A 27,603-nucleotide genomic window follows, 5' to 3' on the forward strand; every position below is an offset into this window, starting at 1 on the left:
GAGGTAAATCTCTGATGGACACTTTCTTTCCATGGCAGGTGCCCAGCTCAGCCACACCCAGTTTCAGCTTCACAACTCAATGTGAGTCTCTCCCTGGAGAGACTAGGACTGCCAGCTGAGAACTCATCTGTCTCCTTCAGATTCAGACGTTTCTCACACAGTTTCAGAGATTTACTTAAAAGGAAAACAATTCAAACCAAGACAGGGTCAAATACCTTGGGCTGCAGACTGGTAGGTAAGTCCAATCCATCTCTGCTAGAAGCCATGGTCTGTGAAGAGCTGAGGGGACGGTAGTGAACATGGGATCTGTCTGACACACCTCCACTTCCATTGTCTACTTCAAGGTCATCGAGACTTGAACTGAAGAAAACAACAAAGTCTTTAACTTCCCTGAGTTCCTCACGGCAATTTACTTCAACCTTAATGCAATAAGCAAAGATACGGCTGAATCCTCTGACCAATGACAGCCCAAAGCACCATTACTATGTCAGGTAAACCATGCCCTAAGGTGTCTCTCAGGTCTGCAGCCACCTGATCAAGGCAGTCAGTTTCCCTGTCCAGGACCCTCTGACACAGTCTCGTGGACCTACAGTGCAGGTATCTGCATCACCCAGGATCACACACACTCCCACCCAGCCAGCTACCTCGGGATCATGAGTTTTAGACACATGCTCAGCATCTCCCAAAAAATGAGATTTTTTCTTCCAGGCATAAACCTGTCTTGCTTCAAAGAAGATAAGGAGAACTGAGACAGTAAGAGGAACTGAGAGAACTACCTCAGATTTTAGTATACGTGGGTATAGATGGATACTATGTACGTGTGTGTATTTGGAAGATATGACATGGCTGTTAACAGACATATTTTTATCTATATCTGTGACTTCATGACAGAAGATGGAAGAGAAAAACACCAAGAAGAGATTAAGGAGGGTCTTGAGATGGTTCATAAGGTTCAGTTCAAAAGACAGACATCTAAAAACATAGACAGCAACAAGCAGAATGAAAAATCTCTGGCTAAATCAATATGTCAGCCATGTAGAGACTATTTTATTGGAAAGGGTTCCTGAGCAGGAGAGTGCACTAAGGCTGCTCAGCAGTATCAGAGTTTACCAGGATGAGGCCTGTTACCTGCAAGAGCAAGTTCATGGTCTCTTCATCAGAGTGTCTGAAAGGAATGGTTGACTGCTTGCAATAGCATTCCAGCCTTACAACATAAAACTTTAAATTATGTGTGGTATTTCTAAACAGCCAGAGTTCCTACCACGGATAATAGCACAAAAATTCCTTCACACACCACTACTTTTTTGAAGCACAAATTTATCACTACTGTCTGAAACTACTTCCTTATTACAATTCTGGGTACAATATTTTGCAATGTTTCTGAATAACAGCCCACACAACATATCAGAAGCAACTTATATAAATGCATTATCAGTTACTGTCACATGTTAAAATTGAAAAAGCAGTACATGTCTATGTCAACAGACAAGTATCCATGACTTACTGTGTAACTTCTCTAGGGAACTTCTCTGACATAAGAAGCTAGTTTAAAAATAGAATAACATACTACTAGTGCTATTTTATGCCTAATATTTGGATCAATTACATATGTCATATGACATATTAAGGCAAATCACGTGTCTCTGAAAATTTATATACACTCTCATACAAGTGTATATATTTATATACAGTTCTCATACAGGAACCTAACGAAGGTCTTAAAAAGGGTGGGGCTATCTAAAAATACATAGGATAAAAATGTTTCTGACTAGAGGCACAGGAAGATTATAGTATTCTACATGACATCCCTATAGCTAGCAAGAAAAAGCAAACAAAAAAAACTTTAAACAACAACAAACATCAAAAAAGGAGTGTGAAAGAAAACTCTGTCTGACATTTATTATATTATCTGTGTTAAATATTCCTGCTAGTGGCCCTTCATAGTTGCATAAGAAACTCAGAATTAAGGTAGAGAAAATCTTATTGCCCACTTGAAATAATAATTGGCTGGCCCTTCTCTTCCTTGCTGTTTTTACATAGATCTGATGCTCTACTTCCAACTAGTCCTAATACTCCCCAGAAGGTGGGAGCAAGATTCAGATTTCCTCCTGCATAAGAAGGAATCTCATCTATTCAGAGAAGTAATAAAGCTTTTTCATCAAGAAAATTTATTGTTAAATTGTTTAATTTTAAATTAATTGTTAAAAACCTATGTTTAATGACCAAAATTATAGTTCCATCTTCAAAGCTCTCTGCATTTCTGAAGCCATTTGGAGGAGGGTCTTCAGACAAATGGCAGCAAACCTTGTGTACCAGCAATGGAGAAGAAAACAGTCTGAACCTGTCATAAACAGCAGATACACTGTGCACTGTGTCTTTTGAGATAAATACCTATGGAATCAGGAGTAGGCCTTCTACAGGCCTATTTAAAGACTTGAAAGATTCCCAGAGACTTCAACAGATTTTGGATAATTTTCTTAACAGAAAATATAACTGAGGAAAAACCACAGTGAAATTCTGTTATCTGTCAAAAATGCCACAATGGTAGTGACAGTGAAGAGCTGATTCTTTTTTTTTTTATTTTGTTAAGACTATTTGCATACAAGAATTAAAGGTATAAAAGTATCCATTTGCATTCAAGATACATTTACTAAGAAGACATTTTTATGTGTTAAAAATGTCTTCGCAGCAATTTTATGAAAACAGATTATTAGGACAATAAATATTAGTGAAGAAAAACAGAGATTTCACCCCAATAATACTAGTTATTACTTCAGATCCTGCTTCACCTTTTTAAACAAAAGGTGGTAATAAATAATCCTTATTCTGGCCATACCATCAAATCAATTCCATACCTTCTTCTTTTCATGTCAGCATAAAGTTGGCCCCGATCCTTAATATATGCATGGGTCTTGATTGGAAGATATGAATCTGCTACATACAGATGAGAAGGTGAAATGCCATGTCTTAATCCCGTGTTTTCTTCTCTTTTTACTGGCCTTTGACTTTCTTCATTTGGGAGATACATAAATTTATCATTCTCCTCAGGGGAGGGAGACAAAGAGTTCGTATCCATCAGGACTGAGTTGCTAGGGTTCAGACACATTTCACTGCTGACACCATCTCCATGAATGTAGTTAGGCTTTAAGTCTCCAGCCTGCAGGTAAAAAATGAGTTCTGGTAAGAGGCAACAATATATTGTTGACATATTGCCAGGAAGCAAGGACCTGAGAAGTTTGCCATTTTATTTATGGCTATATGTTTTGTGGGTTTTTTCCCTATTACTTTCTACACCACATGAATTTAAGGCAATTTACATGACTAAGGGATTCTGAACTTTGCATTATTTTTTTCCCTAATTAGAGCAGCAATTAATTAGTATTTCCAAGTCTTCTGAATTTATCACTCATATTTATACATTTTATTAAATGTACTGATACAAATATTTATAGATTTTATTTAAAAATTATCCTTAAGTTGAGCAAAAAATATGCATAATACATTTGTGTGGGAGACATATGGAAGAGAATTCAAACATTGTGCAATTTAATTTATTAAATGCCTATATGATGCCTACACATCATGCACTTTTAATTTTTCAGCACCAGTTTCCTAAGCTTTGAGATAAATATACATGAACTCTGGAAAAGAGTTTCTCGAGGGAAGGAAGGGAAATTACTCTTATTTTTTGCCGTTAAGCAATTTGGGGCCTGAAGCACCTCTCCTTTTGCAAAAGGACAGGAATGGATTTGGAAATTCTATTTTCTCAGGTACAGGGATCAGGATTTAGACTCTAGTCACAAATAATTCCCTGTTGACTCTGCAGAAGATACTAAAATACAGTTCACTGTTAGTCTTTTAGCTTGAGGCAACAGTCATGTAATTAGATACTGAATAATACTAAAAAGTCACATTGCCAGTTAAAACACTCAATCTCCAAAAAGCACCTGTATAAAGGCAAGAATAAAGGAAGGACTGCAAGCATCTCCAAAGCCCTGGTGTTTCTGATTGCTACTTCCTCTTTTCCAGTTCCTCTTGAGATGTGCTTTCATCTCCATCTTAATTCTGCTTCTCTTAGTAAAAGACAGGAAGAGCTGCTGGCATTTTTACAGCAGCCCACATTTGCATTCAAAGCTACAGCACATGCAAGTCTGGAAATACTTCTGTTTTGCTGTGCACATGACATGCACGAAGCTAAAATGCCTTTCCCAGGTCTTATGCAGCTGTTTCTCCTGAAATGTTATTCCTGTCTGGGCAATGTTCCTCCTCAGCACCAGAGGGACCTTTTCCAGCAGCCACTCTGGCTCCTGCTGAGTGGTGCTTACGGGAGAATTTGGCCCCAGACAGCAATTTTAAAAAGCAGAATGTGGCCACATAGCAAGCAAAGGTTAGCAACCCAAGCTGAAGGCCTCCTGAGCAATACACTTGGGTAATATCTCCATCTGTAATGGAGATGCAGCTCTGTCCTTCCAACCTCGATATTATTCAAATCAAGGGTTCAAAGACTGCACTTCGTAGTCCCCTGACAGATGCTCACTTATGCGTCATTATTACATCTGTTACATTCATCAGTAATATATATTACAGATATATAGATATGTTTATATAGATAAATATATAGATATACTACAGATATATATGTAATCTATACTACATCTCTTCAGTGCATTTTGAACACAAAAAAGTCTCTGACTCAAACTTCCATCTCAGCTGTCACATGAAATGGATCTGCAGCAAATGCACTGGGTGAAGTGTTTCAGGCAATGGGGTAGGGATAGACAGGAGGCAAAAAAAGGGGGGAAAAATCACACTTGCAACATCTTAGACTTTTAACATTATCTGATAATTTCTTACTCCTATATTCCAACAATCAGGCAAGGGAGAGCTCAAAGCAGGTTACAAATAAATAAACATCTTAAAGCATCACTGAAAACTAGCTACACACCACCAGAATCTGGCATCTCTTTAGCTAGATCAAGCCACCACAAACAAGTTGTGACTAGTCAGACTCATGCCCACATCCTAAATTATCGTATCGGAGTGTGACCATGAAAGAAAGATTCCAAGCGCAACACAGTGATGTAAAATGTCACTTTAGGTCATCTCCAGTGTTGGTGACAAATAAGAAATGGGAATTCTAGTGAGGACCTCCAATATCAGAATGTTCCATGACAGCTGTAGGACATCAACTTCACCTTTTCACCAATGTCTTGTTTTTGTTGAGCCTGTAGGCCTCACTGTGAGCTTATAATTAAGTTCTGAAATTATCCAGCAAATTCATCTGTACTGTGAATGTACATAGAATTCAGAAATCTGAAATGCACACGAACAAGTAATATTGTTAAGAAGCACATGTTGTATAGCTCACAAACACACAGAAGAGACAGCCTGCCTTAAGAGTTCTTCCTGCAGTTTGGGGAGAGTAATTCATATAATTGACTGAATCTGTTAAAAGAGACCTCATATAAAGGTTACAAAATATAGCAGAGAAGAGTAAGATATTACTGGTTTTAATTTAAAATGTTATTAATTGGCAGCACTGCTGACAGATCCAGAAGATCCTACTATTATGCAACTAAATTAACCAAAAATGAAGAAAAATTAGCCAGAAGTTCAAATATAAGCTTACTTGGTCTACAACCATGCAGTTTGCATATACTTCATCACTTCCACTCAGCATGGGAGAAAGTCTGGTTGCAGCAAAGAAAGTAGGGGCAGACTTCAATTTCCTAAGAACATCAAGGGTAGAGTGTCTGTGCTCTGGAAAATAAAAAGTATGGGAAATTTTCCATTAACTCTCAAACCATTTCCTTCTCATGTATATGTACTACCATAAAAATTGCAAAATTAAGCATTAAGAACCAGATCTTAGCATTACAATTTGAGTAATATTTGTGCGACCGCAGCAAAATGTGCTCATTTCATAGATGCCCAACATTTGCTATATGTTCCAGGAAGCCTATAGCTGTCAAGACTCTCAAGGGTACCATAGAATCATTCACATAAATAAAAAATAAATGTTCCTGTGTATTGGCTAGCAAAAGCTACTATTTTCCACCTAAGTAGAACTTAGCAGAGATTTGTGGTTGCAGAACAACACAGGACAAGATTTATGGGCTGGGAAGAATTGTGCATGATTCTGCCTATACATTAAATGCCTGACATCTGATACATTAAATAAATGAAATACTATTCAATTGCAACCAAATAATGATTCTCCTAAAGCAATCTACCTACTGACAGCCACATAAATACTAATCTTAGACCAAGGAATCAGATTAATGTTCTTAAAACAAAACCAAGCAAACAAACAAAAAAAACAAAATTAAAAAAAACACAGTAAAATTGCAAAAGAGATATAAATAAAATACCACTAATACTGCCTTTACAGAGTGACAGCAATCAAGCAAGACTTGATCCATTAAGAAGATGTTTAGGATGAATACTGCATCTGATCTGCTTTTGAACAGTTTCACGAAAAATCATTAACAGAAATCCAGAGTTTAGTTTTGAAAGTGTGCTTGGGACTACAGGTATTTTAAAAAGCTCAACAGGCTGTGTATTTTTTGCCTTTGAGAAGCAGAAATCTTGTCCTGCAGGCCCACTTCTCTTAAAACTGGCTATAAGAATGAAGAGTCCAGCATTTGGGCTAGGTTATGTATGTACCTCTGAATGTAAAACAAGCAAAATTTAACAAAGCACAAAACCAGGCCGTTGTAGACTGTGTGAAGGCTAAAAACAATTGCTAAAAAAATTGCAGTCATAAAACAGGCTAAAAAAAATTGCAGTCATAATGCAGTTTTCCTTAAAATGCTGTAAGGCAAGCATTGCCATTGGAAGTGAATGGAGACACACCACACTAGCATAAGAATGATGTGAGGAGACTACTGCACCAAATATCCAAAATCAAACCACTCAATAAATTTAATTTGAGTTTGTCTGTTATTGAATATTATTTTTAAAATATTTTTTATGCTGCATCAGAAATTTATTTTCTACTGATGTGCAAAGGAAAAGATACCACCAAAGACTTTCCTCACACTATATTAATATAGCAATGTAACTGCTTTTGGAAGGTCACAGAGCCATATGGCATGGTTTGGATTGAAAGAGAAGTTTAAGAGTTATCTAATCCAACTCCCTAGCCATGCCCAGGAACATCTTTCATTCAATCAGGTTGCTCAAAGCCCATTCAAGATGCTTATAGAAATCAGATTGCAAGAAAATTCATAATAAAAAAATACAACTGGATTAGAAACAACACTTATTAAGATCTGGTGCATTTGTTGCTTTGAAAAAAAAAAAGTCCCAGACTGCTGCCAAATCTGCAATGATACACCACAGCTTTTATTTAATTTTAAGATTCTATCTCATAAAGCCTGAGAAGAGTAACTTCTATACTCAGAGAAAGACGGAAATTCCAATTTAGAAATGGCACAGTATGAATATTTGGTTTCAAGTCCTGGCAGGCCTTGTGGGATCTCATACTATTAAAACATCCTTACGCATCTCATTTTGTTTCTCCATCAATGCAAGAATTTTAACATTATTTTAGTGACTCTCATATTGAGAACTGCTAAAAAGCTGCAAACCATTTCCTTATGTCTGACAAGATTCCAAAGCCTTTGTTTATAAATAATATAAAAGCATTGTTTTCTACAGCAGCTCATCAAACTCTGGCAGCTCACATCATTTGGAAATGTGATTTGGCAAAATTGACAGTACTTTCTTGTGGCATATAAAGCTTTCCAAAGGTTGGTCTTAAACCAACAACCAGGCAAAAAAGTGTCAGAGTCTCCATCACTTCTTGTATGCTTAATGGCTCCTCCAGCCTGCACTCCCTCTCATATACAAACCCGTGGGGTACAACAGACAAGGGTGGTGTACACCTCCAGTGTTAGGCTGGCAAAGGTTCAACACATACCCCTGAAAAACAGCCTAGGCACTAGGGACTCCCACACCACAGCGTAAACCTGACCCTAAGAAGTCAGTTTCTTGATTTCAGCAATACTCCCTACTTCTAGGATGCAGAAACCTCAAAGATAAGGGGGCTGATGTGTATGTCTCAAATAGACAGACAGCTGTGGAGCTAGCCAAGGATTGCCCATAATGACATGCTGTGAGAAGGAACAAGATGTGGCTCAAGAGGTAGGGCAGCACTTTTCTGAGACAAATATCCATCTTCTGGATCCTGGAGATAAGCACAACACAATACAGCTCAAGTGCAGGAAAGAGGTAGAGAAGTAGGCATGGACTGTAGGGAAGGGGTCAAGACATCCCAAGACTGTCAAAGCCCTCTTACCCAGGTCAAGAAAGATCTAGAAAAATGGACTGTCCATGATAACTCATTTGTATAGAAAGCAAGAAACTTAGCTCCTGGGTGTGAAAAAAATTACATAAATAAACATACTTCTCTAAAGCTGGGCTGTACATGAGCCCCAGGACTCTGGACACCCCACTGCCTGGACTGACATTGAAGCCAGGACTGGTGATCTCCCTTTCTTTCTCTCTCCCCCCTCTTTAGTACATCTCCCTCTCTCTCTCCTCCTTTTCAACCTACCTCTTTACCAAAAACCCACTGCTGTGTGCTTACACAGGAGGACACCAGGAACTACCTTATAACATTCTCCACACCATGTTGTAATTTACTACTAAAAATTTGTAAGTTTTTATGGGCTCTCTGACTTTTGCCATTCATTTTGACCATTTATCAGCATCTTGGGTGATCTCTTCCCCTACAGGGTGGGATGTCACATTGGGTCTTCACAGTCACTTAGTGGACTGCAACATCCCAAGCCAGAAAGAACCCAAATCCCCCTTCTAATAATATGTTACATTATTTTAAAATTCTGTACAAGAGTAAAAACCTAAGTAACAAATTCTGGAGAAAGATGCTGCAAGAACAAGCTATAGCACAATATCCTACCTGCAGTATCTTCAGTCTGTAAACCCTTATTAATTAACCACATTAAATATCATATGTTTTCCTGGAGATGCTCCAGTTAGCCTGTGGTTAAATGTGAGATGACTAAATAAATATTCATTGGGGTTTTAAATGGTAACAAATTATTTCAGGCTTCATAGAATGATAGAATTAGGTATGTTGGAAAAGACCTGCAAGATCATTGAGTGCAATGGCAGTATGACCCCACTGTACCTCTTTACTCCCACTCTGCCCCCTCTCCCCCTCAATTTCAAACATGTGAAGGAATGACAACATCAAACTAACTTTGTAACCTGAGAAGTTTAAAGCCTTGCTGAATGTGGGGGAGAGCAATATTAATTACACATTGACTGCACTAGTAACTTATTTCCACTGGAAAGGCCCACATAGTTTAAAAAGTGACAAAATCATTGCAAATGTCCAAATCACACACTGCATTCCTACAGCTTTGCTAACTGCCTCCGGCCTGCCTTGCTGGCTACAAGTGCTCTTGATCTCACAGGGACCATCAGCAGACTTTTCCCTCCAGGTTAACATGGCAGCAGGTAACGGCTCAGTGTACTGGGCACCAGCAGTAATATGCAACAAGACTGAACTTGCCTGAAAGATGAAGCATATCAACAAAATCCATTTTCAAATAAAATGCCTCAAAAATCTTCCCTGATCATTCAATAAGGTTATTCGCATTGCAGATGCAAAAATTCAACATTGTTTGTGAAAAGACAGGACTGCCAGAGCAAACTGGCAAAGGTGTCCCCAGAATGGTTCAGCTTCTGTAAGGTATTGGAAATGGATTTCAAGATGCTTACTAAAGTAAGAATTACCAGAATAGAACAGAGGAGAATTACCTTTGCTACTGAAACAACCTAGCAAGCACAGCTCAACAAGCTATCCTTCTGCCAGAACTGAACACCCTCTGGCTCTACACTGTGATCACAGAAAAATAATAAAGACATGCCTTCTTTTGAAGACTCTGTGGCTCTCTGCCATCTGCCTGATAAACAGTCAAGATAGATGTACGTGTTATTTAGATGTCATGCTGGAAAGAATAATCTCCAAACATGGGTAAAATAAAAGACCTTGATCAAAGACTAACTAAGCACAATTTCTCTTCTCTACGTCTTCTCTAATATTGTAGAGTTACACAGCAAGGTCTGTGTATTCTGCCAGCCACAAAGTTTATACAAATACTATAACTTTAAAGATCATCATAGCAGTAATTAAAAACATAGTTTATGTTGGTGAAAGAAAACGTATAGCCTTGAATGGCCTGTGTCAGAAAATGGCAAGAACACAACACTGTTTTTTTTTATTTTACCAAAAATCAAAACTTAACTTGTTTCATGGGAGAACACACAGCAAAAGAGCATTTAAATACATCAACATGACCAAGCCAAGAGCCAGGAAAGAAATTACAAATTCCCTTCTCTAAATACCATGAACAGTTTTCAGACAGCTCATCACATTTACCGCCAGCAATCTGAGCAGGGGTTAATGTATAATTGGAAATCAGTGAAAAATAGAGACAGCTAAGTGGATGGGTCATGCAGGACTGCAGAACTACTCCTCTAAAAACAGGTCACCTGAATTTTTAAAAAGAAGTTCCTAGCAGGGGTCCAACTCAAGCAACATGCACATCTACAGAATGAACCATACAATCAGTTTCAGGGGGAGAACTGCACTCTTAATTGAGGTTTCTTAGGCCTTCATTCAGACAGCACAACTTCTCCTGACAGCAAAATTAAGCAAGTACTTAAGAATAAGCCTACATGGAGGATAAATGAGGTAGGCTTTGAAGTGCTATTGTCATGGATGAACATTTAACTGTCTTAAATCTACAAAGCGGAAACTAAAGCACTGTGTTACCTGTATACTAAACAAGGGGGATCAGGCATATAGATGCTGGAAAATAATGCCAACATGTTCAAGATGTAATACCAAAGTAGCCACTAAGAAAAAAATCCCTTGTCAATCTGACTTTTCATCTTGCTTATCTAAATGTGGGGTCACCTAAATGTGGGCTGTTTTCAATGTGGGATCCACAGTCTTGACTCCCACCCTGAAGAAGGCACCTTACCTACTACACCAATGAATATGCAAACAGAAATAAGTTCGTGTCTCATTTTATAGAACAGTCTACAAAAAAACCCAACAAACTTTCCCATGATATGGGATGTTTGGTTTCACTTCACACCTCTGCATGAGTGGACTCAGTGTGTAACTCCCACCTCCCAGTGAGGTAGGACAGACATATCAGAGACAGATATTCTTAGCACCCCTGAATGTTTTTAAAGCCCACAAAAAGGCTGAGAGAGTCACTGTCTCTGAGCAGGTAGGACTGTGCAGAGCAAGGACTATGCTTGGTGACAATTTCACATAAAATAACAAAATAAATACCTTTGGCGTCTTGCAACAAGGAGAAAATCCTAGATCCTCTCCCCAGTCCAATCACTCGGACAAAGTCATGTTCACATTCCCTGTATAGCCTAATTACCCTTTAAATATTCCATGCCCAGCAGCTTCAGCAGGAGGTGGCAATCTGCAATGATATGTCCCAAAGGAAAGAAGTCTGCACTTGGCTCCTGAAAGACTCCAGGAGTTCAGGGGAAGGGCAGGGGTTGCACACACAGTCTGAAGGGCTCCTGAGCAGCAATGAAACTTTGGGCCTTAAAATGTGAAAACACTGATGTACATGATGGGAAGTGGTGTGTGATAACTTTGACTCTCCATTCCAAAGAGTGGGACAGTCTGCACAGCTCCCTGGCCTCCCAAGAGGAGCAACCCTAGGTCAGGACACCAACAGCCTGATGTTCCAGAGGGGAAGGGTGGCAGTTGAAATGCCATGGCCCAGAAGAGCTGGAGCACCCAGCACAGATACATGATTTCATGATTTGTGGAGTGTCTGGAAGAACCCTGCACTGTTTCCTGCCAGGCACTGCAAGTCTCTTGTTCACTGAGACCTGAAGCCCTGCAGGAATGAAATGCAGGCATAAGCTAGGTGCCCCACACCTGCACACCAGGATCAACTGGTCACGGTTAAACACTTGCAGAAAAAAACACAGATCACGTGCTTAGATCATGAGCCTGCTCTCCCCTTGCAAAGGCACTTCTCCCACCACATCAACACACAGAATTTCAATCAGCCAAGCACAAACAAACCCTTGAACTTTGCCACTAAAATATGCACAGGTACCCAAAAGCACCTTCTTGCTCCAACAACCCCACATATAAGGTCACCTGTGTGTATACTGTGTTGGTATACTATTAGCAAGGACGGAAAATAAGGTGCAATACTGTAACACACAAACACCACATCGATATCCAGTCAAGTATTTTAAAAAGATCTGTCTAAACAAAGGTGAATGAAGGTTAAGTGCACAGCTACAGCATTTACAGATAAAACAAGTCCTCCTTTGAGAAGGAGTAAACACATACTGTGCAACTTGCATCTCATTTCATCTCTGCAAATTGCATGGGCATTCACACACAGCAGAAACTCCTGTGCAGTTGGGAAATACTGGATTTCCTCGTGAAAAGAAGGAATAAGTTGAGGAAGTGCCTTGCACATTAAAACATGCATTCTGTACACATTTTCCACTCTAAACTAGGTCAAAGTCTCAGTCTGTGTAAAAATGAGTCTCTTGGCTTACTGTATTTAATGACACTGATGCATCTTACTTCTCTGATTTGTTTTTTTCCCTTTCTGAAACACAAAAACCCTCCCAATTCTATGAAAGAAGCATAAATCATATTTTTGCCATTCTTTTCTTCATTCTTTTCCTTTTATATGTAGTAAAAAAATTTCTTTCCTCATGAAAACTTCCAATCATAGCTTTTCCTTACATAAACTTACCAGTCAGTGTCTTTGAACCTCCTTAAAACCCCCCTTTCTCATACTGACAGCATTTACAATCCCTACCTCACAAAGATTTCTCCACAAAGAAGGATAATGTCTAACTGTGCAAAGACAGTAACTGACCCATTTCATTTTTCTCTTCATTCTGGTATGCTTTTCTTATAATTACTTAAAAAAAACCTAAAAACCTGTTAGTTGTTGAGGCATAATTGAATTACCAAATTCTCCCTAAGTGAAAATAACTGCAACCAGCAGAACTTTTTCAGCTGCTGCCATCCCATGCAGCTCCAGGGTGTCAGAATTGTTCAGTTAGAGCTACACATACATCAAGAAGTGAAAAAAAAGCTTTAAGAGAGTAAAGAAATAAAAACGATCGTAAAGAACAGTACATAATCTGGAGAAAAAAATACTTTCTTTTTTCTTAAAGAATTCCAACTCCATTATCTAAAAAGGCATTAAAAACAGTGAGATGGACTTTTGATAGGAAAAAAATCTACCTCACACAAGCAGTTTATAGAGCCACCTTCACAGAAGCAGAAAATTAAAAGGAGTCAGAGCTGTAAAGCAAGAGTCATTTAAAAGAAGATAGCTTTTTCTACCTGGTTTGGATGCCCTTCTTCGAATCCTCATTTTAGGTAAGGAAGGCCAAGAGTAATTAAAAGGTGAATCAGAGTCTGAGTCCATTTTTGTGCTAAATAAACAGAGAGCAGATTCCCAAAGTTGCACTTTGTTGTTCTCAATAGCAAGTCAAGCCTAAGAGTAATGTGGAATAAACGAATGGACAAAGAAGGATCAAATTGCCCACTAAACACAGGGGAGGGAGAAGCTGTAAATGTTTGCTCTCTTCAGGCGTCCAGGGATGTAGACAGATCGGGCTGCAAATATTAAAGCAGAAGCAAGAAGGTTGAAGTATGAGAGCTTCGAGCTGAGCTGCTGCATCGTGGTCCAGAACTATTTGTAAGGTCACTGTGTGCCAATGAATCATTAACTCACCTTTCAATTTTGATGCAAATGAAAACAATAGAAGCCAAGTAAGGAATGAGAAAATACTTCTCAAAAGCAAATAAACTATTGCAAAGCTTTGTTTCCATGTTAAAAGTGGGGGTTAGAAGATCTCAAATTAAGGTCAGGCAAAATGCTGGAACTAAGGTAGCCAAAGATGAACATCAAGCTATGAGGACTAATCAATCTGCTGGGCTCTATATCACTCCAGAGCAATACCCCTCCTCTCAGCATTTATAATTTTGGCAGACCTTGGGATGTTGCAGCTGGAAAAGCAGTGATAACTCACTCAAAATCTGTCACTCCCATCTTTCTAGCTTAAATGATCTTAAAACTTAAGTGTCGTGAAGAAAGAGGAGCATTTTTTCCAATAATATTTAGTCTACACACTAATTTCTCCACACAATCACCAAGTTAGACAGTGAATCATCAGGATTTTGTAGAGCTGGCACCTTTACAGCTCTGGTCTAACCTCACTGCAATGCACAATACAGCTAGTGACTAATTTACAACAAATCTTCCATTCTTATACAGTCTCCCCGAACAACTCACAGGCAATTAGTATTCAGTAGGAACTCATTATCCCTTCCCCCAACATCTTTAGGCTACACAAACTACATTTTTTTCAAATAGGCTTATATGTGGCTATACAAGAGCTAATACAAAAATAACATGTCCACTGTTTCTTAACCAACTCCAGCAAACATTTCTTTTAGTTACCCCACAATCTATGTGGTTTTGTATTCCACATAAAGGAGAAGAGGGAATGTGGATCAGCTTAAATGTCAGGTTTTGGAAGATGATGACATTTGAGCTTGTTAACATTCCTTACTTCACTTCAATTATTTTTCAGGCTGCTAGGGTCCGCAGCGCTACTTCTGTATTATGTTTCAAGTGATTCTTTGATCCACATTTCAGTCAGAGATAACAATGTATTTGTTGAAGGAAATAATGCAATTCAAATGCAAATTTAATTCAAAACCCATTAGAAAAATATCCATCATATTTTCAGGGATAAAATAATTATACAAGCCCTTCATAAAGTGCATAAATTACATAAAACACAGTTGAAACACATCATTGTTCTGCCCTTCCCTTAACTGAAGTTCTGCCAGCTTTGTTAGGCCTGAAAAGAATAATTCACCCCAGACACTGGAAGCCTTAGACTTTCACTTTAAATATTAGACACTCTCAGAGACTTTGTTTGATTTATATGTATAATTAACAGCCCCAGGGAATTACAACAGACAATGGAAAATACAGGGAGGATATAAATCCATGCTCTAAGCATCCACTTCAAAATATCTCCACTCCCTGGAATGTCAGGTTCAAATTGCACTGATAACTCCCCTGGGCATACAGGAATGCAGGCACTGACGTACTCCTTCCCACCTGCACACCACCCAGGGCACTCGCCTGCCTCCCACCGTGGCCACAGTTTGAGAAATGGATAGTAATAAAGCCTCTGATCAGCCTTCTCATAAAGCAGAGCAGTAGGGCTCAGGAGCTCAGTCCCTGGGTAGAGACTGGGTGCCCGAGGCTAGCTCTCTCATGCCAACGCCGCGGGGCTACCATCTAGCAGGCATGGTGATTATCAGCTCTATAGTGATTGCAAGCTCTCAGGATTTCAGCTCTGCTTGCTAGGTAGTGGTGCCCCGGGCTGGAGGCTGCAGCAGATGGAGAGAGAGGAGAAGGAGAAGGCGCAGGCTGTTCCACGGAGATGGCTTTACTTGGGGAGGTCCGTGAAGGGTCTCTGCTCTTCTTCTTTCCCCCCTAATGGGGTACAGTATGCTTCTTTTATAGGGTTGGAAAGGATCCAAGCTAGACCAATGGGTAAGGGGTTAACATGACATTGCCTTATAGGGTTACAGAGATAGGTTAGGGGTGGAGGACAGGGAAACAGGAATTTTCTTTTACTGTTTCAGCATTCCTATTGTTCATATCCTCCATGGTGCTTTTCCCAAACTTATGGGGTTTACTACAGGATAGGACAGAGCATATCAAGGAAAGCCTTCCCAACTATTCCAACAGAGAAGATTTCCCCTCTATACAGTAATTTTCCCTACACAAGTGTGCTGTCTGGCTCATTGGATATATTTAACACCAACCAGAATAAAAGTTTTCATTTCAGACATGCACAAATGGCAGTGTTCCATGGACAAAGGGCAGTTTAAATGTAGAGAGCTGCTGTAAAATTTCTCACCTTCCAATTTCATCAATTATTCTTTTGTTCTGTTTTACAAGAAATGGTAAAATTTGCTTACTTCTGTGATACCTCCATATGTGAATATTTTCTGCAAATCTGGCTTTTTTCACTTATAGATTCAGCTGAAAGAACTCACTCTCATTGCCCTTTCTACACTTCTGTTCAGTTTAGGAAGGGGTGACTAGAGCTGAACAAAACACTCACCATGAGGAAATGCAGCCAATGTATTTAATGGCATTAAAATATTTTACATGCCTAGACATTTACTTTCCTGAATGACCTCTGTACACTGCATAAATGTTTGCACTGACTGCTCAGTTATTGCCTGCCCTCCCTTCCTTAAACAAGCTGCGTTCATTTAACATTCTAACAAAAACAAGTAATTAAGATTGTTAAATAATTTTTCAACAGCAGCCCTATTACATAATTCTCAGAGAATCCAACAACTAAATGTCTGCAGTGATAAAACCCTGAACATGCACTCCTCCTGTTTATCATCTCTTTTTTGTCCAAGTTCTTAGGCTTTTTACCTGCACACTGCAACCTCTCCTGAATAGGATCTTGCACAGGAATTTGTCAATGCCAGTCTGAAAGTGCAGATAAATTATCAACCTTAACCCCTACTTTTGAAGGGTTAATAGAATATCACTCACATTACTTGCTCTGTTTGGGCCTTGTGAAAGGCTTCTTTTTTCTTATTTGTAGAACTCCTTTATGCAGCCATGAAAGATGTCATGCTGTTCTTTGCCACAAAGAAGGGCTTTGCCGTACAGTCTTTGACTAAAAATATTTTGTTTCTTGCACTTTGTAGGGTGATCCAACCCACTTTTCACCTGCCACTCCTTCTTTCCAAAGTAGTGGCATTTGCAGGCAGCAACTGAAGAGATCTGACCGCTTATGAGATAAAAGGTGCTTTTAGCTGGAAAATATTAACCTCTCTTTCCACTGACAAAATATTTTTCATAATATATAACAAGATACAGATGGGAAGATAAAGAACAACTATGAGGGTTTATGTGTATTATCTAAGGCTAATACTTTTGATAAATAATGTAATGCCTTAAATTCTTTCAACCAATGCTTACCTAAATACATTCATAAAATCTAAATGTTTTTCAGAGATAGTACAGTGTATTGTCTATTGTCATACCATTCCTGTGGTTCATGGCAAGACATAAGGAAGGAAAGGAATGTCACCACATCCGCAGACTCCGTGCAAGAGCACTGTTGCCTCCCTGCACGTGCAGTGAACAGCACTATGGTACCAAGTGGGTGGGCTGCCTGTCCCCACACACTGCTAAACCACAGCTGGCAGTTCTCTCTCTCAGGCAGAGCAGAAGGGGACAACCCTGAGCCACTACTCTCTCCCCAGATGGAGAAGGGACATATACAGGATGGAAAATGTGGTTAACAACCACAAACAGAGCAGGAGAGGGTCACTTTTGGACACAGGTAGAATGAGAGCCACCTAAACAAAAGCTCTGCCAAAACCACCCGGTTCACTTTGCTCTGGGAATAGTCTCCTCTGGTATCAGCAATGAAATTTATTTCCCCCAGATTGATTCTGCCCCAGGCCCAGTGGAGCCTGCAATCCTTTCCCAAAGTACATCAAAGCATCTGACAAATAAAATGGAGTAGAAAGGGTTAGGTGATCTCCACCACTGGTCTCTGTGATCCACAGGCACACATCGCTTCCCTACCTTCTTCACTCCATTGTTCTTACTAATTAGAGCATATCTTCCCACAGAAAGGATCAGACAATGTACCTACACAAACTATCTGCTTTACCCTACATTAAGACTTAAAAAGACTCAGCAAATATGAATGAAAGGCAACTAAAGGAAAACATTACCAACCAGATGCCAGGCACCAAGCAACTGCCAACTGTAACACTATTAGCCCACAACAATGACACAATGGCTATGCAGACTGTGGCTGCCAACATCTTCATAGGTCTCGAAAGATGGCTTGTCACAGACATGAGTTTTACCATTTCTCTTCTCCAGTAAAGACCAGGGTCTTTCCTATGGAAGTCTATACAAGAATAGTTAGAAAAGCTTTGCCACATCCCTATTCTCTCTCTCTCCCTTTCCCAAATCATTGATGAACCAATCACTAAAGAAAAAAGGACCAAGTCCAGATCCTTGAGATCTTAGTTGATAACCTCATTCACCTATTCTTTATGATGCTCCTTATTGCTAAGTTTCTGATGGGAGATTCAGGCATTTTGTTTAAGGAACTGACCTATTATTTTCTTATTTTGCAAGCAGAGGCCTCCCACAAGTAACAAAGCAGTTTGGGATTTAAACTGTTCAGCAGTGGACTTCAAATGGTCCAGGCAGGCAGTCCCTGTCCATCACCACTACCCAATGTCGTCGCAGTATTTGGTGGATTCCATCTCCTTCTCCCTCTCCAGCACCCTGTGGCAACCCAACCACACTGCATCACCCAAAGGGGATCAGAGCTGGGAAGGGCAGGGGAAGGAAGAACACAGAATTTCTTGCACTGCATGCTTTCCTTGCAAACAGAATCACAGAATCCCAGGATGGGAGGGACCACAATGGTCAGCTGGTCCAATCTCCCTGCTCAGGCAGAGTCATGCCAGAGCACATGGCACAGGACTGAGCACAAATGGTTCTTGAGTATCTGCAGTGAAGGAGACTCCACACCCTCTGGGCAATCTGCTCAGTGCACAGTCACCCACACAGTAAAGAAGTCCTTCCTCAAATTCCTGTGCATCAGTTTCTGCCCACTGCCTCTAGTCCTATTGCCTGTCACACTGAGAAGAGCCTCTTGACACCCACCCTTTCATAATTTATACACATTAACAAGGTATGTGCCTGTTTTCCATGCTTTCAACCGTGATGAAGCCACAGGTGTCAACAGGATGGAGGATCATAGCCACATCATCACAGAGCCTGCTCCTCCCACTACAAGTTTAAAGCAGCAGAATTTGCACTCCCAGAAAAGCACAGTCCTGGGTGACTTAGGTATCAAAGCCAGCCACATTCTGACATGAGATTAAATGGCCCTGACCACCAGCCCATAAATCTCCTGCTCACATGTCCCCCTCATGCTCTGTTCATCACTCTTCCATTCAAACAGCTGAAGATAAAACTCATACACATTTGGGACCTCTTAGTGTAACAAGTAGATCTTCTGTAGATCTTGTGTAGACACATAACAGAAATAATAAGGAAAAACATAAGATAACAATACAGCACTAGAAACTGGGTCAAGTTTTCATTTACTTATTTGAGCAATTTTTGGACTCTAGCCTGGAAAGAATGCAGAGCAGCTGCTGCCTTCACAGACACTCTGCTGAGAGCAGCAGAGCACCCTATCCATCTCCAAAAGCACTGTTCTAAGACACAGCAAATTCACTGAAACGCTCTGCAATCATGGCAGGCTGCAGAAAAAGCAGAGACAATTTGTGCACACTGCTTTCTGGATTGCTTTAAGCTGGACTGCCAGTCCAGGAGTATTTGTACTTAATTCCATTTACTTCCAAAGGATCTATCTTTTTATCATTCCCAGACAAGGCACATGGAATCACTGTGTTGCAGCAAATCATCCAGACTGAGAGAAGACCATGCTATCTAAATTTCTATCAACTTCCTTACTATTCCCCAGCAGATACATTTCTAATTTTAATGTGAATTACTAAATTAATTGTCTAGGCTACTTCTTTACTGCTTTCTTTGAAAGCAGGGTGACAACTACACTTAGAAACCTATAATAAGAATAACACTGTTATAAATGATAAAAATATGATGTTTGTGATATTGAATGAATGATGCATTCTCCTACAAAGAGGTCTTAGCCATAGGTACCTCTTTTGAAAAACAGTAGTTTGTAAGTAGTGGGACTTCAGGCTTGTTTCTTCGATAAACTAAAAAGCAATGTGCCTTCACAAATTTAAAAGAAACAGCTTTGCACAAACTGTACTAGTACTCCAAGATCCTTGGAAAACACTGACCAGACTGGGACAGAGAAGGGCCCAATATTTTTACAAAACTTAGGCAAGAACATGACCTGTGCCTAGTACTGACTCAACATAGCTCCAAAAAGCCCATGGGCACACACAAAATCTTGGGTTTTGTCTCAAACTCTTTGTGTTGCCCAGTTCACTCACATGCTGCTAGGATTTCACAGCATTCCTCCAACCCAGACCTTTCTGATGTCTGGTTCATGGCTGATGGCAGACATTTTCTTTTTTATATCCTTTTTATAAAACACCAATATCACTGTAGGGTAGCAAGCAAGCTTGGATTAGGATAAGAAGCTCATTAATACTACTTTCACGTGGCAGCGGTCAGTATGCCCTGACTCTTGAAACAACCAGTAAGCACAGCACACATAGAGATAATTTGTCTAAATGACCTCCTTGTCCAGTATTTATTCAGATCAAAAGACTAGCTAGGAAACACAGAACAAATGTGGGTGGAAAGCTCATCACTTTTTTGTTCAGTATCCTGATGAAAAGCTCCCTAATGAAAATGAGAGATTATTTGCAAAAGCAGGAGGACTAAGGGATTAGTCTTCCTTGTTTCAGCTCCATGGAGGCCTGTGAGAGCAGGAACAGGGAACGTGCATATTGCCTCATGTGAAAGCAAACTGAAGTTTGACTTGGACCTCGCTTCTACTGAAGCTGTGCCAGTGACTTGGGTACTGAGTCTACACTCACACTGGCAGACTGTGATGCCAAAAAGTTCACCAAAGACCCACCTCATTAAAAATCAAATTTTCTATGTTTCAGGGAAGACTTCAAGGGAAGGCTGCCTCTTGAGGAGGAAGAAAGCTGAGAAATGTTTTCTTGTGTGCACTCTCAAGACTACAACTGTTTACTTCATAATATATTTTTGGGTTATATTTCACATTTACAGAGTAACTTGACATTAGATACATCCCAGATTGCTCATTTATGTTAGCATGAAATGAAACTGGGTAGAAGACAGGCCAAAAAAAGGTAATTTAAACATCAATTTTTAAAAAGCACCTTTATGGAGGGTTATTTTGTTGAGCAAATTTGTTTGGGATTTTAGGCAGAGGAATAGAACAAGTTCTGGAAAGCCAAAAACCATATGTTTGTAGCATGTTGATTTTTCTTTCTTTATTTATTTCTTCCTTTTGAGGTTAACTTGAATTATAATCCCTCAGAAAATCAAGAGTGGAGGAAACTCCAAGCAACAAGAACAAGCTTGTTTCAATGCCTAATGCTGCTTCTTCCAGATTTCTCCCTAGCTTTCTAATTAAACTCAGTTCAGGCTGTGAGCCTGAACTGTGGAACATTTTCCCCGGAAAATGTGACTTCCTGTATCTTCTGCAGCTCTTAACTATTCTGCAGTTTTCAATATTGCATTGTTCATAGACACTCCAAACAAATGTGAATATTTTTATCTACAGAAATAAGTTACTGTCATGTTTAAATGTTGTTTAAAGGTTGGTGCTGGCAGTACTGTGACAGAATAACCCCAAGGTATGCCTCTAATGCAAGGAGCCATGCAAAGATTTTGCAAAGTGGAAGAAGCAGCACAGCTGCAGCCCAAAATGCCAGAGTGCAATTGTCACCATCATTAGCTGCAGTGGTAACTGTCCAATTTTCTTCAGTTGTTGTTTCTCTCTGCAACTTTCAAATCATCTACCTTTTGACTAAAAATTAGGGGTTTTAAATCTTCCTTTACCACAAACTGAACTTTGGCACAACCAATCTGAGTATTTGCATATCTCAAATCATCCAAGTCCTGTAGTGCCTCTTTATCAGCTTGCTCTCTACAGTCCTCTTTCTTTCAGGAAAAAATGAGTTGCAGAGAAAAGATAAGTGATATGCCCAAAGTCTTGGTAGAAATCTGTTAAGGAGAGAAACTGAAGCAGGAGTCTGCAGGTCCTGGACTAGAAATGCTATTCTGGATCACTCCACCTCTCTCAAAGCATACATAAAGCAAAGATAGGATGGAAAGCTGCCAGAAGAATATAAAAAGGACTGCAAACAGAAAAGATCTGCACAGTCTGAATCAGAGAACTCCTGTAACTGTTTCAAATAGGCAACACTTAACACACTAACTTTCACTCTTACCTATCAGTAACCATAAAATTATTTCCTGTAGTTCCAATGTCAAAACAGGCACACTTGACTCCAAACACTTCCAAACACTGCCCTAAAAATCCCAGAAGAAAAAAAAAAACACAAAAAAGGAGCAAAATATAAAGCAAAAAATATTTTGTACAGCAAGTACAAAATATAATAAATTTACAGACATAACAAAAACTGCACAAAGGTAAAACTCCAGACAGCAGGACCTTGCTTTTTTCTATCTTAAAGGAAAAAACAATTACCACTTTTAAGTCTTACCCACCATGGTGAGGAAATCTAATCAAAGAAAAGAACAAAACAGCAACACTGAAACCAGATTTTTCAGCATATTTCAGTACAGGCCCACTAGTATACAGAAAAGAAGATCATTATGGCAATTATGTTCTGTTCCTTAAACTGATCTGTGGTTAAATGGAGATTTCTGTGGAATCATGAAAATCAAAGGGCAGACTCTACTAAAAATATTTTGTAGCTGCTTGGTAACACAGTGAACTGCCAAAAACTTGGCATCAGTAATTTTATCTCTGGCAAAACATGGTTTCCAGGAGTTTTTCAACACTGGCAGAGCAAACAGAATAGAAGAGACAGACACTACTAGGTTGTTGGCAATGTAATGTGGAGATCATGGAAATTATTTTTAAAAATTATCATCATCATCCCTTCCTGAAGTTTAGGGGAGATGTGGGGGAAAGCTGTATTTCCTTGGAAGAAAAACTGGGTGTTTGGGTCACTGTTCTTAATGGGAAAGAGAAACTTTTGCAGCTTTACAAATGGACCTGTGAACATAATCTTTCCCAACCAGCTATGAAGTACAGGAAGGAATTAAAAATGTTTAAAAACCCATGTTCTGCTTACACTGTTACATGCCCAGCAGTGACAGCATACAGCTGTCACCTCGTAGACTTTTCCCAAAATGTACATACAGGGTTGCTGATTCTGAGGATGACAATGCCTGGCAATAAAACACATGCATAATATTGAAAGGGGAAAAAAATCCTTTTTTTGTTGCTTTCCATTTATTTCTTTTATTTGTTCTTCCAAACAGATATTGGTTTTCTCTCAGTGTTTCCAGCACATTTACCTTAAATGATAAAAAGGAAAAAAGTCCTTGGGGGGGGGGGCGGGGGGGGGGGGGGCACTCTGAGGTTTGGTTGGCTGGTTTTGGGTTTTGTTTAGCAGTTTTTTCTCTTGTAAACATTAAACAGATCTCTAACAATTTCCAAAGGAGACAGAAAGAGGGGAAAGAACATGGGCAGGTGTGACTAGTACTGGAGATCTCCCTACAGCCTCTCGTTAAGCATGGTCTAGCATCCTGTTGTGCCCTACTCCTATTCCTCCCATTCACTCCTATTCCTCCCATTCTTAAATAGTGCAAACCCAAAACTCATCATCTTCTTGGCTTCTTATTGGCCCATCACTCCCTGGACTGATATCCCTGGGGCTCTTTAGAGATCCGGGAGGATGAGAAACATTTTGCATAAAAAAAATTGAACTACAATCCTTAAAACTAAACTACAAGACTCACTACTAGACGTGGTGCCTAAGGCAGACAGGTCCCAATCCAAAGATGAAGAAAACAGGGAGAAGGGAGTGTTGGTGCCCTTTTAGCATCCTACCAAACACTGAAAGCCTTCTGCAAAGGCACTTCCCAAACTCTGTGGAGAAAGTGCTATAATGATCAACATGCTTGAAAGGGATGTCTGAGGAAGAACACAGAGAGCAGGAACAGGAGAGCTCTTCCAGTAGTCACTGCTACTTCAAAGGTCCCTTCCAATGAAAACCATTCCATGACAACATTGATTTTTTGGTGAAGATTTCTAAAGCAAGAACCACATAGGAAAAGTAGTGAAAAACAGAAGTGGGGGACTTTGTACCCCCATTCAAAGAGCACTTGCATTCTCATTCTTACAAGTACTCTCTGATTTGCACATCCAGCTACTAGTGAGATTCCAGAGTTTGCTTGTTTCTATTCATTCTTTTTCATTCAATCCCCTTTAGCTGTTTCCCTCTCCCCCACTGACAACTATTTGAATTTCTCTTCTTATCCCCCACTGTGTGCTTTTCCTGCCCAAACCACTGCCATTTAACAGCATTGCCAAGCAAACCTTTTTTTTTTTTTTTAAGAATAGTTTGAAACAATTCAGGGTAAGAAAACTATGATATTCAGCAATATGGTTAAATGAGTCAGGTTAGAACATATGCTGATTTTTACATTCACATAAACCAGTAAAGACAGCTTTGGTAAATTTAAAAATTTCTGGCTGTCACCAAACTATTTCCATCCTTCTTCAATCCCTCCCCACTTCCACTTTTTATTGCACACCCAACAGTCCACTCATTCCCTAGCCTGCAATTCAGCCCCATCAGATCTCATACATAGTGCTCACTGGAAGCCTTTCAGGCCCTGCTGAGGTCAAAGGCAAAATCCCACTGGATGTCTACATAATGAGTGTTTTGGCCAACTTGAGTGCACAACCCGGAGATGGGAAAGGACAGCTCACAGCAGGGCCAGCAGCAAGTCCATGCTCCAGTCCTTACACAGGGCAGTCAAACTCTCAGTTACAGAGACTTCTAAAATGAGTAGACCTGATTTCACTGCAGTTTTTCCACAAACAAGTCAACTTCTTAAACATACTCTAAAGTAATTATGATAAAGAGGGTGACAGAGGGCTGCTTCTTTCTCATATAGGCATTACAACAAGGAGTTTTTCTTAGTTTAATAGAAGATAATCCTGTGCTCAGGACACACTTCATATACACACATGTATGAACACATATAGGTATATCTACACATTATAATTTTACTTTATATGCAAATAAAATGCCTAATAAAATTTATTTAAATCAAATTTTAAGCACCTAAAACTTGTTCAAATGATAGTCACATTCACCACTCTTTTTGCCCTCTTAGCTCCTCTAAAAATCTGCACTACCACTCCTAACAGTATGAACCATAGCCGAAGTCACTTGCTTGTTCCTCCAAGAGGACTCAGGATCTGATGCATCTGCCCAACCAAGCACCAGAAAATGAGCAGGTCTGAAGCCAGAGGGCCTGGCTTCTATTTCAGCTGTCACAAGCAATTCTGTGCAAATGATGCCTTAGAAGGAAAAAGCATTTCAGGAGTAAGAAAAAGAAATATCAGCTACCATTTCAGGGTGGAGAACTTCTACTTTGTCAGCTTCTAAATTACTTTATGCTCTGTCCAGATGGTATAACAGGAACAAAGACCAGAGCAAATGTGGCTTTCATATTAACAATCCATAATCACTCCCCAGTGACTCCACACACTCCTACACTGAGATGCAGTCCAATACTTTGGTCTTGCTTGACAAAACAGATTTGAACACACGGGCACTAACATCACACATACCTTGCATTTTTGAGCAAGGCAAAGAGTGGTACGGTGTCCTATTTTCAAAAGCACTAAAGTTAGAATGACTGTGAATATTAGGGCTTTTGCTACTAGTCCTAATTCCCTCATGGTGCTCTCGTATTCCCTGTATGGGACAGTGAGAAAATCATCATCAAATAGTTGAAGTACAGGTATTTGGCATAACAGTAACTAAAACAATAGATAACTAGATGCTGATTTAGTGAGAGGTAATAAAATACTCGGCCAGCTTCTTATCTTAGAATTGTCTCTGAGTTTATGTCAGCTCATTTCCCTCCAACATATATCCCCCCTATGCATGCACATCTATCCCCTTCCTTTCTGCACACACCAAGTGAATCTTAACTTTGCAGCACCAAAATCTGCATACAGAATGCCTCCATTTGGGCTGCTCTTTCTGAGCTCAGCACGGGACCACAGGCCACTGATGTCAGAGTGGCATCTCCCACATGCAGAGCTTAGTTACAACTTGATGTGCTTTCCATGAGCCCGTGTTTGTCTATTGCTCTTGTAGCTTTCCACAAGGCTCGAAAATACCTTTCCAGTGGAGTTTCAGTCTATAAATGTGCTGTCTAGCACAGCTGGCTATATTTTCCTACCAGGCCCACAACTCGCTGTGTCATTTAAACATTTCTACAGACTTTATTTTGCCTTCAGTCACATATATGGCTTCAGTCACATATGTTTGCTCTATCAGATATTATTTTCAAGGTGGCTGTTCCCACAACACTTAACACATTATTGAAAAGTCCTGGTATCACAGTACTGTTGGATACACCATCTATGTATGCCAGAGACAAAAGAGGTTCCCTCTTTGACATAGATACAACTGGTTGATTTTCAGCAAGTACTCTGCAATGTCAATTACCTTCACCTCTTTAAAAGAAACTGTCTTGTGTGTAACTGACATAACACTACCTATCAGCAGTTTTTGGGAAGTAAAAAATTTTAATTCTTTCTTACCTATGGCCAACAAGACACTATCTTCATTTTCTTTAGAAGGAACCCCAGAGTCTCGGAAAGGCTAGAAACAGAAAAATTGAGCTACATTTCTGGAGACAAACTGTACTGTATTTATGCTTAGTTGCAAACTGTGCTATAGGCTTTCAGAATTCAGTTCAAGCACTATTCATTTTAGGCATTCTCATAAATGCAATTGATACAGCATGCTACTTCCATATGCAAATGAACTCCAAGGATTCAAATCCTAACCATAATCAAAGAAGACACCAAATTATATCTTACTTCCTATGCAAACTTTGATTTTCAGCCTTTTATAAAGTTTATTGGCTTATAGCCAATATACAGTGCTATGGAGAAAACAGCAATATTTTCTAAGATTAGAAATATTTCTAATATTTCTAATATTATATTATATTCATACCTATTATGAATATTATATAATATTCATACCTATAGAAATGTCACAGCTCAGTTCACTCATTATAGGTTCATTATATCCTTTCTGCTAGACCAAAACAAGAGACCATCAGTATGGGACCAGAATCTTTTCCCCCCAGCAAGACTCATGAGCTGCAACACTCTGCTCCAAAACACACTTTCAGTATAGACTCCAAAATGTGTACATACTGCAGATTTAATTCTGAGATATCATGGATTACAATACCAATATGTGAGTTCCAAACAAATGGTCAATCTCCCTCATAGCTGGCAATAAAAATTAAAAAAACCCAAGCAACCAAACAAAAAAAGCCTAAAGAGGTCACCACATTTATAAAAATTACCTAACACCTCAGCTCAGCAATATTCCACTACATTCAAATGTTACTAAAAGAACCCAAAACAACAGTAGTCACTTGGTATTGATATCACTTTTACTAGATTTACCTGGTTTGACCAGATTTTGTTTCTCTCAATCTAAATTACTATTTTAGCTTCATACCCACCGAGGTACTGATCAAGCTCCTGTTTTAAATGTACTTAAGAAATACCAAGACAAAGATTTTCTAGTTTTGTAAACAAATACATATAAATAAAAAGCAGAATATAAGACTAGAGATCAAGTACAACTGACAGAAATACAGATGTAATGGCACTTCTCACATATTTTGGTCTCTCCCCAAAGCTGTTTAGATACCTCCAAGGAGA

The 27,603-nt window shown here is 39.4% G+C and overlaps 1 protein-coding gene across 1 annotated transcript in view; it reads right to left on the reverse strand.

Moving 5' to 3' along the window:
* Window positions 1-27,603, reverse strand: part of ARHGEF28 (Rho guanine nucleotide exchange factor 28) — a 119,731-nt gene that overhangs the window by 48,849 nt on the left and 43,279 nt on the right. The window contains 4 exon segments of the mRNA XM_054517972.1: window positions 216-360; window positions 2,856-3,157; window positions 5,630-5,760; window positions 26,458-26,518. Of these exon segments, the coding sequence (XP_054373947.1) occupies window positions 216-360; window positions 2,856-3,157; window positions 5,630-5,760; window positions 26,458-26,518 (639 nt within the window).

Source organism: Molothrus ater, chromosome Z (genome assembly GCF_012460135.2).
Source record: "Molothrus ater isolate BHLD 08-10-18 breed brown headed cowbird chromosome Z, BPBGC_Mater_1.1, whole genome shotgun sequence".
Classification (NCBI taxonomy): domain Eukaryota; kingdom Metazoa; phylum Chordata; class Aves; order Passeriformes; family Icteridae; genus Molothrus; species Molothrus ater.